At 41.7% G+C, this 14,946-nt stretch overlaps 1 protein-coding gene across 1 annotated transcript in view; it reads left to right on the top strand.

Moving 5' to 3' along the window:
* Positions 1-14,946, top strand: part of LOC306776950 (BMP/retinoic acid-inducible neural-specific protein 3-like) — a gene marked incomplete at its 3' end in the record, with an annotated part of 42,872 nt that overhangs the window by 3,552 nt on the left and 24,374 nt on the right. The window contains exons 3-4 of the mRNA XM_079267851.1: positions 12,214-12,404; positions 14,001-14,185. Of these exons, the coding sequence (XP_079123977.1) occupies positions 12,214-12,404; positions 14,001-14,185 (376 nt within the window). The remainder of the gene's footprint in view (positions 1-12,213; positions 12,405-14,000; positions 14,186-14,946) is intronic.

Genomic DNA, 14,946 nt, shown 5'->3' on the forward strand with positions numbered 1-14,946 from the left:
GATGTCATTTTCAAACTGCAAGTCCTCCATGACACAAAAAAATGAAAGAGAAAGAGATGATGCAATGGATTAATGGATTCAGCGGATTCCAAAGCAGTGAAAACCAGGAAAAGGAGGCACTTAAGAATATTACTTTGACTGGAATTGCACCTGTTATATCAGTCATCATGGAGGTTTTTCAAAGAAAGACAGGAAAAGCACGAATAACATCACTTCCTCAGCAATTTATTTATTTCATTCTTTCATTCTTTGTCTTCTCCTGGCAAGGATGGAAAATCTCCTCAAAGCTTTGTGTCTTTTTTTATTTTATACCGAGAGCAGTCAGCTGGTTGCATGTTTCCTCGTCCACCATATACTGTACACCTGGGTACGTCTGAAAGAGACACAACGTCATCAGTGAACAGCATTTCTTCATTGAATGCTCTACTTGTTCATGCTGATAGCACAAGTTCAAATTAGAAATATGTTTCTGCAGTTCCAGCTCCTACAGAGGTGGAAATGGATGTAAAATGAACAAAAGCATGTTTCATTTCATAATTTAGGAGCTTGTGGGGTTGTGAAATCGTTCTTGGGAACTCGAGAAGCTTTTGCTCCATGAGTTCTGTAGTCGAGCCATTTCCACAGACAGCAGCATATTCGTCAAAATGTCAGCTCCTCCTTTCTTCTTCTTCATGGGCGATAACTTTTATGTCACGCCTCATCTCCCATGTTTTCTTCTCTCTTTTCTCCTGTCCGCCCACTGGCTATTACATTGTCGTGGTGTGACGTACGCAGTATTCTATTGTAATTACAGAGTGATTAGTGTTTCAATTACATGCAAACATATTTGCGAGAATAGACTGCAGAGGTGTGATCTTACAATTAGGGCTGGACCCGAATATTTGACTCTTCGGATATGTGTTCCTTGGGCATGTATTTAGTTTTCAATATTGGGATTTGGATATTCGTGTTTTTCACAGACGGGTCCATTGTCAATGCTTTTGAGAGAAAGAGAGAACAGAGTGTGTGTGTGTGTGTGTGTGAGTGATGTGTCACTAGAAGCCTGTCAGTCCAAGGGGGGTTGACGGGTGTGCTGCAGTCCGTCGGCCATACCGGGATCCAGTCCCGACTCCCGGGTGAGCGAATTGCAGCATCACGTTGGCTGCCGCACGCCACCGGGGACCCGCTGTGGGTCCACCGCTAACAGCTGAGACAGTGAGGCCCCAGGCTGCATTAGCAAAGCCGAGCTCTCCATCCTATCCCCGGCGGCATCCTGCTGTTACTAGTCCACTGGTTAATCGATGGCGTTTTTCTCTCTGAAGGATAAACATAATCCAAATTATAAAATGCTAAAATCGGTCACCAAATGTAGAGGAAGTCTGACACTGCCTGCTCACCAGCGCATCCCATGTGTTGTCAAATCAAACGGGACAGATCAATGTTTTCATGAAACATTTCTAGAGGGCGGAGTGACTTCATGGATATACTTTTAGATCTCTCCATGCAGAATGATGGTATGCTAATTAGCGGCGGTAATGCACAGACCAAAAGCATCCTTGAGAATGTTACTCTTGGATGCGAGGTGTGATGAAGCACATCACAACCTCATATCAAAGAGGTCAGGGAGCACAGTTGGGTTTGACTTTTACATGCAAGACAAAAAGTCAACAATGTCTTCTTTAAACCTTCATTTTCTGTCTTCTTTTCTATCACCCTCATATTTCCCTAAACTTAACCAAGTAGTGTTTGTGACTAAACAAAGCAAACTTTCCTACATCAGCCACTTTGTGATGGTTTTGTAAGGTTCTGACAACCGGGATGCCAGATCAATATATCCCTTTTGAAAGGCAACGATAAACCAAGTTCATTGTTTACTTTGGAGGACTTGTTGGAAAGTTTGCCTTCATTTTTTGTGTCACGAGACAACGGGTCATGGACTGTGGACTATGGGTGCCACTACGGATGTTTGTAATTAACCGTGAATTAGTTAATCGTCAACAAGAATTTTGACGATCAGTTACAGTAACATTTAAAAAAAAAAAGAATATCAAAAGATTTTTTTTCAAGCGGGGAAAAACTACTCGATTTGAGCCCAAGATTTTGCTAACTTCGTGGGCTAACACCATTCACTTTAATCCGCAGGTGGCAAGCAAGACACCAGAACTTGGCTTGGGCCTTGAGGAGTTGTAGCATTTATCCACCGACAAAATAATGTTTACAAACACTGCACTGCTACGTTCACGGCAAAACATTACCGATAACCTCATACTTGTCACGCACGTGCTCTCTCTCTCTCGCCCGGACACTCGCTAATGTCAAGTATGCCCGGCAGACACACAGCTGAGAAGCAGCGAAACTAATTGATGCGGTGGAAACGACTTCCTGGGAAAGTGGCGCATGTGTCCGCGGCAATGCACACAACATTGTGGCTGCTACAGTAACTCTTCCTGGCAGGTGAACTGGCGACTCAGTTGCTTGTTTTGCACTTATTTCAAGCAATTTGGGGATAATTCGATTTCTGGGCAAGTACAAAAAGGTAAATAAAATCAAACTCTTTGACTATTCTGCCTTGGTATAATTACCATAAACAATTAGCTGATGCAGGTTCATTTCACACTTCATTTATTGTTGGGGCTGTGTTTTTTAAAATGCACATCACATTCCAGCACTTTCCCTCTGCCCCGCGTAACCAAATCCAATCTGACCTTGTTGTGCACAATGTGGAATGCTGTTGAAGGTAGATGGGAGTTGATCCTCAGTGCGATGGTTTTGTTAGTTTACAATCAATATATTAGTCTCTGGAAATTATTAGGGTGACGATTGATTGCAAACACAGGGGCAAAACAGACGCAGAGAGAGCAGAAGTGCATCCCGAGAGCCAGCTTTTCATCGAACTGCAGTTTTCTCTCATGCATGAATGCCTCGTTCAATGACGGAGCTGTGGTGGAGACAAGTCCATCGTCCTCCACTCAGAGGTTGAATGTGTCTCCGGGACAGAAGCAGAGCAGCCTCCTATTCACCAGCAGCGATGGCAGTGACGAGGACTTCACCAAGCGCGGAGCTAATGGCTTCTGACAAGTGTGTGATGGGGGAGTTATCAGGGCCAGAGGTCATAGAAGCAGCTTCTATGAAAAAGAGCCTCTGCATGCCAAACGGCTTTATTTTTATACAGATGGCGTGAGCTGTCATCATTGGTGTAGGTTGTTTTGTCCCCTGAAGAACTACTCATAGTTCAGCAAGATTTTTACATCAAAAAAGTAGAATTTGGTCTCAAATAAAGACTCTTCATAGCACAGTTTATCGTGTTTTGTTATGTCTTCACAAAGATATAAAGACATATAGACATTTCATGACGCCTTTGCAACAAAGTCTTATCAACCTTCAAGCTCCAAACACCATCTCCATGCTTTTGATCATCAATTTGTGTGTGTTATGATATATTTCATTCGAATCAGAAACCAAATGTTTGTGGTCCAAGCATGTGCCGTGATTCTCACGCACATGCAGCTTAACAAAGAATGATAACATTGCAAAATGGGATCATAACTGTCTTTATAAGACCAAATAAAAAAAACATGTCAAATCATATCAACTGTTAAAGTGTTACACAACTAAGTGTGTAATAGAAAAATAGAGCTCATGCACATAAGTGGTGACACTTTGTTTGCAGCTACAGTGATTATCATTTTAAAAAGCCCATGCAGGCATGTCATTGACAGAAAGCGACAGCAGGATTTAGCGTAGCTGGTGGCTCTTCTAGCCTCTGTTCTGTTTGTTTGTGTGTTTATGAGGATGAGTGTGTATGCACAGTGTGTATTAGCAGTATGTGCATGCCTCATTATGTACACAATGTGATTCCAGCCAGTCCTTGTTTTCTGTGTGAAGAGTAGTCTCTTGTCGACAGTGTTATGACAAATAGCAGTACAAAAGGGATCAGCAGTCCTCATGTCAGCAAACCCTCCTGTAAATCAAGCTCTCTCTCGCTCTCTCTCTCTCTCTCTCTCTCTCACACTCTCTCTCACACTCTCACACTCTCTCTCTCTGACTTGCCCTTGCTTTCGGTTATCAGAGCTGCTGTGATGTTCATAGCAGCTACAAATCAATTGCCTTTTTAACTAAACTCACCCTCCTGCAACATTTTAGCTGTATTTTTTTCGCGCTGCACACTGTTTCACAGAACCAGCTTGAGTTTGGATTGCCTCTGTATCCTAAAATATGGTAAAATTGCCTGCAGTTGTTTTCCAATTGTTGAAGCTCTGCTAACATGCAAAAGGAAAAAAAGGGAGAGCCACCATTGTATATAAAGAGTTCATTTAAAATGGTTTTGGTTTGTAAATAAACACCAGTCATCCGTTCAGTCGAACACATTCAAGTCAAGGACCCATTCATAGCAAATAGTTATACCGTTTGGTGCCAAAGAATCAGAGTAACAAGGATGCTTTTTCTCACCACACACACACACACACACACACACACGTCAACAATACCAACATCATAATGTATACGGAGGTGGAGCTTGAGGCGGTGGAGAGGGCTGATGCAGCGAGCAGCAATTAATGAGAAGTGTGAGGTTATTACGGCCACTGTGTACCCCTCTGCACATGTGATTGTTGCTCATCTGGTAGATTAATGATGAATGAAGTCCTGTGTTTGTTTGATGCATCCATCTGCCCAATCTCCTCGCTTTGTCACCTGACTTCCTCCTGTACTCGCCTCACAATTACTGCGACCACTGGAGGTGGGCGTCGTCTTATTGTATTCATATTGGGATAAACCCGAACCAACATCTATTAATAAGGTGATAGTCGCTGTTAATGCTCCCCACCTCCTACAGTCAAGCCTATCCTTTTGGGAAATACGTTTATTTACTTTCTTGCTGAGAAATATATAGCTTTGGCTCTTTTTTTTATAGTTTTTTAATTCAAACAATCAATCAACTTAACATAAAGATTGGAAGCAGGGCTTAACGACGAAAATAACTCTGTCCAAAGCTAAAGAAAATCATTATAGCAGCACTCAGCAACCAGGGGAGTTTCATCCTGATCCTCAAGTGGCGTTTTATAAGTGGCGACGGTCACATGCAGTCTTTGGTGGTTAAAGATTATTTGAAATGCGTAGTTGGGTAACACTAAGAAGCAGCAAAGGCAGGAACAAAACAAAATGAGCAACAGTTTGCTGTCTTGTTTAAAGGAGCTCTCGGCTGGTTTAATAGGGTTTTCTCAAATGGTCTGATGTTTGTTTGATGTTGGTGGCAATTTCGTGAAGCGTTCACAACCAGCAGCTATTAAGTACATCATTACACTCTCGTCTTGATCTCGCTTTCGTTCCCTGTTGGTCTCCTCCGTGGGTGGATTACTAACAGACAGATAGATAGATGTATACTTTATTCATCCCCAGGGGGAAATTTGTAAAAGACACAAGTCTCTCCATCTTTTCTCCCCCCCATCCTACTTCCATTTGGGTCTCCAGCTCTCCTCTTTATCATCAGAAGCTCAATTAACAAAGTTCATGTATTCCACTATGAAGGTGACTTTCAGGAAAATGCAGACATGTGTGGAATATATTTTGATGTTAATTTCTAAAATAATGTTTACGTTGCTAATGGCACGTGCATATTTAGAAAGATCAATGTCACATCAGATTAAAGCAAGAAAAGAAAAAAAGTTTGGTTGCAAGGTCTTCCAAAATATATATAATTTGCTGTATTTTCCTAAATGAAGCATGAAGGACTTTTCTCTCATTTTGCAGAATTCTCTTTGGGGAGGTCCTTGAAATAACATTGAGTCTACATCAACCAACTGTTTTGCACAACGGGTTATTTTGGTATCTGGGGTAACCAAACTACACACACGCACACACGCACGCAAACACACACACATTCTTGCTGAGGCCTTGTTGATGGTAAGCAAATGTTTGTCTATCATGGTAAGGTAGGCTAGATCATTTTTTTGGGGGGGGGGGGGATTCACCAATATTTGTGCATCCACACAAAAACTATGCGATCCATTTACAATACACCTGATTCTCTTTCATCAGATGCCAGTCTTTTGCCTCTTTCCCTGTTTTCTCTTGAATAACGGAATGTCGTCAATCCAGACCTTTAATCAGTTTGAAACATGCATTTGTCGAAATGATAAAAACAAAAGTCTTTTGTAGCAGCTGATTATAGATGTTCCAGGGTATCTCCTGGAAATTATGTTTAACTACTACTACTTTAAAAAAAATATTATGCTGCCCGGATATGCATCTTGGGAATATTGTCTATTGACATATCTGGCAAGTTACAAAATGTTGATTCTTAACATATCTGGTACTAGTTTGTCTATATTCATATTGATAGTATTGTTTTGGTACTCACAGCACTAGGTTAGAATGAGAGAAACACTGAGGTCCTTAAATATTGAAAAAGTCAACAGTGAGGTAATACATACAAAAATACAGTTTACTGTGGACAAATATGGTAATAGCCAACAGCACCAGATTCTGTTTTGAAAATGGCCCAATCCCAATGTCCTAAAGCCTCAAACCCTGAACCCTCACGGACTTCACGGGAGCGCGCCTCAAAGTCCGTGAGTCCGTAAGGGGGGACATTGGTATTGGGCCAACCTCTCATTTTACTGCAGCAGGGGTCTGACTATCTGCCCCCGTGCAGTCCTGGTTCTCCCATGCCTCCCTTCCCTCAAGCGGGCCCAGCAATGTGGCCTGGGTCTCCAGCAGCGCGGTGTCGGTGTTTGCTCCCTGCAGGAGGAGCCGCGGCTGCCGGGTGCGGATATCTCCTCTCCAGCCAGAGCTATGCAGGGAAGCCGGCCCTGGGTCTGTCCGCGGTGGGCTGATCACTGCTGGAGGCCCCACTGGAGTTTAGGTTGAAGGACTTTCTGTTGAACCTGCATTCTTTCTTCTTATTTTGCACAGTGGCAATAATGACAAGCATAGAATGCCAATCTCTTCCTTTATGGTCTCGTTTACTTTTGTAGATCATATAGAGGCATTGTTATTGTCTTGAGACTGTTTCGTAACCACTTAAAAGTTCCTCACAGTAACATTACGTGCTTTGGTTGCTATAATGTCATGTGGGACTCAAGATGAGAAACCAGTGTTAAATTCCTCAGATTTCTAAAAACACTTGACATTTTCTTCTGTGGGAAAAAAGTTGCCAGTGAGCATAATCTGACCAGCAATTATGTTACCTGTCTAAAACTAACTGCAGCGAAACAAATGAGCAGTGCCTAAACAGTGTCTGTTTTTATAAATCGTATGGGCAATGCAATTCAAATATTGATTTAAATAAAAGCTCAATACTGCATGAAGTCAGAGATGAAATTTGAGTCACTCAAGTGATTTAATTGACTTCCTCCCCCTTAAAAAACTAACTGATATGGCTCAACAGAAATGTGAAGTAATTACATCAGAGTATAAGTAAAACAATGCCGCAGTTCTTCCATTATGTAAATATTGTGCATTTGCCTTGTAAATCACGGTTTGAATCCAGAGTTTTGGTATTTAAAGCAATGGACTCGACCTAACTGGTGTAAAGTCAACATACAATACCCGAGTAAAGCAGCGAGGAAATGAGAGATGGAAGTAAAATGCCCTCAGAGGTAATCAGCTTGCTGCTTGAAACAGTGTATACATGCAAATACTCTGAACACCTGCAAAGACAATTACAGGATCTGTTTTTTTCCCCTCATGTTCTTTCTCTGAGACATTCCAATGTTCTTATGAGGTGTTCAAATGCCTGCTATATTAACACTCTGAATGTTAAATACAGCTCCCGTGACACGCGCCTGACTGAGACACCAGCAACAGAGAAGTCATTGAGGTCATTCATGCGAGACTAAATAGCGTGCAGCCAAAGAGGTATTTTAACCCGAAATGATACGTATATATCTTTCTACAAAAAATAATCTCGTTGCAGGTTAGGAAAATGTGTGCACATATGCAACCCATAGAGGAAAAACTGTGACATTTTTACCTCACACAATTTCATTTGGGATAGTTTCAGTAGGTGTCAGTATTCTGTGCAATCTCATTTTCCGTGTTACAGAGGGTCGGGTGATGCATCAATTACTTGAGTTCCTCACACGATGCCAGTTACATGTGACATAACTAGGGGTGTAAAGGTTCACAAAATCCGCGGTTCGGTTCAGTGGTGCCACGGTTCGGTACGTTTTCAATACAGCAAAAAAAGCAGAAACACCAACTCCTCGCTGGTGAGAGTCTCAAGGAATTATGGGCTGGTGAAGGAGTCGTGTCACGGGGCTCAATAGCATGAAGCATGTTCATACAGCCTGCGTTTTCCACTCCAGAGTAGGGTCTCATATCCGTGGTTATAAATATACCATTCGCCGTGGCGTTTGCTTTGGTAGGGAACAGCTACCTAAATGCTGCGGGGAGAGTTTGTAGTGTGAGTGCTGCTGTTGGTTTTCCTGGTAAGATAGTTTAGTTTAGCGTGCCTCTCCCAGAACACAAGTGCATCACCAGAGTAGAATGTTTTTCATCCGTGGTGGGAGTGTCAGACAGCACGTTGTCTGTTACGTCTTGTGGTTTGCCTTGTTGAGCACATTATATTTCCCATAATTTAAGCTTCTGCATTTTCCAAATGCAATGGTATTATTCAAACGTATTGTTGGGTTCATAATGCGTACCGAACCTGAAGCCTCGTACCGAACGGTTCAATACGAGTATTGTTACACATAACCTAATTAAGCTTGTTTTTTTGCCTGAAGTTTAAAGGCTGTGGTGTGGCCATGTGTGGTGTCAGTCATTTAACAGAATTATGAAGCGGTCTTAACATAGCTTACAGGCTTTTTATGAACCAAAAGGGTCAGGATTTCACCCGGCAGAAGGCCTTCATATAGGCACACCCTTGGGTATTTTTCACGAAGAATAATGACATTGAGGCTGAGCTAATAGTGTATGTGGGCCAGTGCCACTGTGATTGTTCCTTCGGCATACAATATCACATTCAATACAGTTCCAGTATAAAATTCAGATTGAACTTTACTTGGTGCTTGAAAAACAAAAAGCAACAAAATAAATAAATGAAAGGAATAACCGTGCTGCTGGTATTCTATGATCGTGATATTTTAACTGCACTGCAGAAGGCTCCTTTGAGCTTAATGGCAGTTTTCCATTTTTAGATTGAAAATTGATTTAGCGTGTGCGCCCTCTTGTTATTGAGCTACACCATGATGTGCCATGTGTGTACCATTTCATTTTCTTACGATAATGTTCCTGTTCACATGCCTCAAGAGATAACATCAGCAATAGGAGACACTCACTGAGCCCTGCTCAGTCAAACACTGTTCTGAACTGACACAATCTGCTGTTGCTGTGCTCGGCAGCGCGTTTCGACTGCATCAGCAGGTTATTCACCGCGTTGATTTGTTATGTTGGGCACCAAGCGGCACCCTCAGGCTGCCTGTACGCTGAGATGGATCTGAGACACCTGGGCTGTGACAGACAGGTATAGCAGGATATGACTCCCCCGCTCTGATCGCGACCCCTGTAGCTCCTCACCTCCTGCTGCAGCGCTCCAGCCTCCTCGGGGGGGGGGGGGGGGGGGGGGAGCTGCAGCGCTTAACAAACCTGTGTGTGTCTGTGTGCATCTAAGAGGAGTTAAAGATGTAAATGTTTAAATAAAGCTGCAGTCTTTCATGAAACACAAAATCAGTTTTTTTGTGTGCATGTGTGTGGCGTGCCAATTTTGAGGTTGAATTGAAGTCTTCGACGCTGTAGCCTTCAGTTTAGCGGTGGCACCGGTCATAGATGTCCAGCGGCGAGCAGCATCGCGAGGCTTTGTGCGATGTGTGTCGATGGACAGTCAAGTTCTGCCTCTTTGTCTTTCCGCTACGCCCGTTCTTCAGCCGGCCCCAGCGGACGCATAGAAACACTAATGGTCGCTCGTTATAGGGAAACACAGACATGAAACGGGCTTTAATGAGCTGTTTTCAGTTTTGTATTTTTCTCAGGGGGTCATTGTTACTGGTGAGAAATTGATTGGCAGCTGGCCCGCACCCATGGGGGCTCTGGGATACATTCTGGGCGATAGCAGAGTTGTTGCAGCAAGGGCAGCTTTGTTTAGATGTGTGCAGCTGCAGGGTGTGTGAATGCATGTGTGTGGCCAAGTGTCTTTGCATGAGGGAGTTGGTGTGTGTCGGGGTTTTATGTATGTATTGAGCCCATGAGTTCCCATTTGCACCTTTGCAAAAGAGAAGGTGCAAGCAGTGTTTGAAGACATTTTTGATGGTTTGAGGATTTTTATTCCTCAGAAACCATATCAGGCATTTCAAGCATGCAGTAGTTGTCAGTGTTATGCTGTAAAAACTGTGTTGAAGCTATAATATCACTTTTGCTCTTGAGAGCCATCTTGCATTCACATTAGATGGTGATTTGTATGCATAGGATGCTACAAGAGGTGATTTAGACAACGTAATGCTGATGAAATTGAAAATAGTCACTGTCATATTGCACATTTTCTGAAAAATCAATGGAGAATCCATATAGATATAATAACGTGATGGGAATGTCTTTTTTGGGGGGGCTAATCCAGTGAATGAAAAAATACAATTTAATGTCCCTGATGTAAGATATACCATGCCTATCTAACCTTAACTAATCAATCAACCTACGGATAATTATTACCCAACTGCAACTCACACTTCAACACCTTTAGCTCATCGTTGTTATTTTGCGTCACATTTACTGTATGGTTTGGTCGTAGTGCCCTCATCAGTCCTGTTTCCAGCAAACAAGCTCTGATGAACTCACTGTACACTGCCTGCCCATCATCAAACTGCAGAGATAGCAACTAGCTGTTGAAGAAAGTGCAGCAAATAGCAACTAATAAGCCAGATATCTTCTCAGGAGTTGGTAGAGACCAAACACGAGTTTAAAAGGCAAGTTAATACTTTGACTTTCACTCATTCAGTTGACAGAAACACAACTCCAAATGAAGGTCAATGTTGCTCCAAGTCTGCATACATCTTAGTATTGTTTTATGTTAGGAATTTCTTTGTTTCAGTTGACAGGAAACTGTCGAATTGACCAATTAACTGTAAAATTGGTATCCAAAATTGCAGAAAATTAAGATGGGTGGTGGCTGCCAGTCTGCCTTGTTTCAACATCTTCCAGACTGCATCTTTGTATAATCACGTTGAGTGTTGACTGAATACATTATAACTTGATTACAGTTGTTACAAATACAATCAACAAAGTATTTGATCGTTTCTTCTGAGAAGGGGTATGTTTTGTGTCTTTAGATGTAAATGTGTGTTTTTGCATGCTAATCTCACCTATTTGCAGCCTTACAAAGCACAGTCCAACTCAAAATTCCTGTCAGATGTGAGGTCCTTTTCCCAAAAGACAAGTAACCACCAAGCAAACAACAATTGAAAGGCCTTCAATTTCTCCCCTGCTAGGTAGCGGTAGAACTATGTTTTTTTTTACCAGCTGCATTTCAATGCCGCTAATCTATGCATCAAGCAGCAGCATTCAGTCTGCAATTGGTAGATAAAGGCAGCTGGCATGCTCCAAGGCCAGGCTGAATATCAAACGACTTCAGATGAAGCCTGTTCACTCCAAAAGAGGCCCTGAAAGCAGCAAGACTCCATCCGTGATTATAGCTCGTCCAACCGCGGAGTCTCTGATAGTGACTCGAGATGAGAAAAGATTGCGCGATTATTGAAAATCGCTTGAGAATTACAATGTCTTTTACTATGGTGCAACACAATCCTGCAAGCTAGAAATAGAATGGGACTATTCATCAGCAACACGTTTAAGTCCCTTTATAAACAAATGACCATGAAAAGATGTTTTAACACACTATAATGAAGTTGTTTGAATCTATAAGGACAGTTGTATGTGTTTTTTTGTGTCGATAGTATTTGTCTACAATTTAACTTCTCGTCTGAATTGCTTTGCAGCACGGATAAAAAGATTGTTACCCATTTACATTCTAAAAAGTGGGACACAAGATTGCCTTTGAGGGCTTGCAGACAACATCCTTCACAGCCTCCTTGTGAGGGACACAAGCTGTGCCTTGTCCACTTTAAATCACAACAATGTGCCCCATTTTCCTCCTTTTCAAGAAGCAGAATACAACTGTTTCAGATAGACTTTGATTGCATTTAATCTTTGCATTGTCCATATAATGTGTGATTTCTATTGGACCCGCATGCAGCATTCACATGTGTCCTTTGCTTCCTCTTAGCATGTGTTTCTGTGACATTGCAGGGAGTTTGGCCGCTGGAAGGTGAACAGCTTGGCCCTGGAGAGACAAGAGAACAATGGCTTTTCCTTGCCGCTGGACCCCGAGTTCCACCAGACCATTAGGCAGCTGGGCAGGAGGCCCAGTCTCAGCGCCATCACCGACAACATTATCAGGAAATACGGAACTCACTTTCTGCTCTCCGCTACACTGGGAGGTAAATAAATGATGCTTGCTTTTATTAGCCTGCCTTAACGAGGGAAAAGGAAATGTTTAATGGTGCGATTTAGGACACCCATGTGGCCCAAACCCAAAACAAACATTTTGAGGAATTTAACAAGTGTTGCAATTTGGGGAACCAGGGTCTAAATTCGATAGTGAGTGAAACAAAATGCAACTAAACTGTATTTATTAATTGTTTAACTCTCGAGATCTTTACTTTGGTGACCCCTGAACTTCTCCAGTCCAACACTCATTGAAAGATCACAGTAAGGCAGCGATAACATTTTTAGAAGAACTATGTAATGAATATACATCAAAAAAGTAGAAAGGGCTCAAGGGACTTTTATATCCTGAATGTAGTTGCAGCTCATAGTCCGGACCACCGTGTTCTAAATTGGTACCTTTCTCCACTTGTCCATCCTTATGGCTGTAGACTGTCAGCTGTCAAATGAAGGGGAATTGTCATGAGAATAATCTTTGAAAAGAGATCTTTGTTGTGTACTCAAACGACAAAATATTTGATTGAGTGTTGTCTCAGCTGTGACTATGGGGTTGGTTTTGCTTGTTTTAGCACATATTCCCTGATTCAACATGGCGAATCTATGTTTGGAGTTGTTAAACAGAAATGTCAGTGGATCCTCCACAACAATAGATGTAAGTTAGCCAGACAACTGTGATGTGCAGCAAAGCTCCTGCTGCACGATCTTCTCTCAGCTCCTCTGCCGGCTCTTTTCATCCCTTGTCTCTTGTGCACAAACCCTCAAAGCAGAGATGAATACCAACAGTATTTAAAATAGATTGGAAAGGCAATCGAGTGCATCATGAGTTGCAATTAAAAAAGTGCATCAGTTAAAGCATGGCCTCATATAACCTCGCCTTAGGAAAGTGTTAAGGCATATATATAGGTCGTTTTTCTATCTGCCAGTGTTTTACGGTGCTTTATCGCGCATTTTATTCAAATGAATACATATTGAGAAACTGATTACTTGTTATAAAATATTTATTAAAAAAACAAGAACAAATATTGCAAGTTAATCTGTGTTTCCAAGGGAATAACCCTATTGTTTTGCTTGTTGCAATATTATTAAGATATTTACACTGCCGTATACCTGTACTTATTTTAGTATTGGATACGCATGGTTGTTGACAGATTTCAGGAGCCAATAATAGACAAAGTGAGTTATTAAAATGGGTAATTTTCTCTTCACAATGTGGTGGAGGCAAGTGCTAACCTTTATCTTTGCCCAATGTACTGTATGTTTGTTCTAATGCGTCCAAATTAAAAGCACATTCCCCATTAAACCTAATGCTGTTAAAAAGGATTTTTCGATCGATCTTTCACTCTCTCCACTGCTCGTCAATACATCGTCCTCTTAAGGCTTTGGCTCTGTTTGGATTGAAAGACGTGTTCCGTGGAGCGTCTCGATTTTGTGGCTCAATTCACCTGCTTACGTGACTGTATAATGAGCGCTGGCAGGTGTTAACGGGTTAATATTTACCACTACATCACTGAGAACATTTTGTGTGTCTACGTTCGCAGGGGATGAGGCATTGATGAAGTGTGCGTATGTGTCTGTGTGCGTATTTATAGGGGAAGAGTCGTTAATGATCTTTGTGGACAAGCGGAAGTTGAGTCGGACGTCTGAAGTGAGCGAATCCAATGGCACAGCTGTGACTCTGGAAGCTCTGCACCAGCTGGCTGCCTCCTACTTTATTGACAGGGAGAGCACCCTGCACAAGCTGCACCATATCCAGATCGCCTCCACTGCCATCAAGGTAAGAAGCTCGCTGCTCAGTCAAAAAGAACAATTGCCACCATTGTTGGATTTTCTCTTTTTTTTCATGTACAGCCATTTCATGCATTTCATACATCATTTAAATTAGCTTCTGTTTCAGTGGATAAACGTAATTATTGTATTTTTCAAAACATGGAAAGTGGTCTTGATTCGCTCACTCACTAAAGAATTAATGAAATCATGGCCAGTATGTAGCATTTGAATATAAACCCTACAATCAGCAGGTTTAGCTCATTTTAATGAGACAAGCTATTATTGCCTCCTAATCAGGGTCCAGTTTATTTATTTTTTGGCCTCTGTGGATTTAGTCTCCTCCTTTAGTCTTTAGGATTCAGCTTACGCCCCTTTAACCATTATATTTTTACTGGCAAACATTATAGACAAAGTTATTAAGTTACTGACCTACATGGCATTGCAGTTGATATAAAACAATATAATGACAACAGCATTTTATGGGATCTTTACGATGAAATGTTGACTCATATTGTTTGACGGTGCATACAGACCTGCTTCGCTAATGAATGCTTTAACATCCACATTGGTTTGTTGTTTTACAGCTTTGTTAATTATTCTGATAGAAGCCGTTGATGCTGCTTGGACTGAACAAAAAGACAAAAAAACAACTAAATGTTGTTTATGAGCTCATGTTTTTGAGACAACAATGTTGCTTGTGCTTTCCTCTGGGAAAAAGTATTGGAACAAATTCAGAAGATCCGTCTACAGTGGAAAGTACTTACCACT

This window comes from Melanostigma gelatinosum, assembly GCF_949748355.1.
Source record: "Melanostigma gelatinosum genome assembly, chromosome: 4".
NCBI classification, from domain to species: Eukaryota; Metazoa; Chordata; class Actinopteri; order Perciformes; family Zoarcidae; genus Melanostigma; species Melanostigma gelatinosum.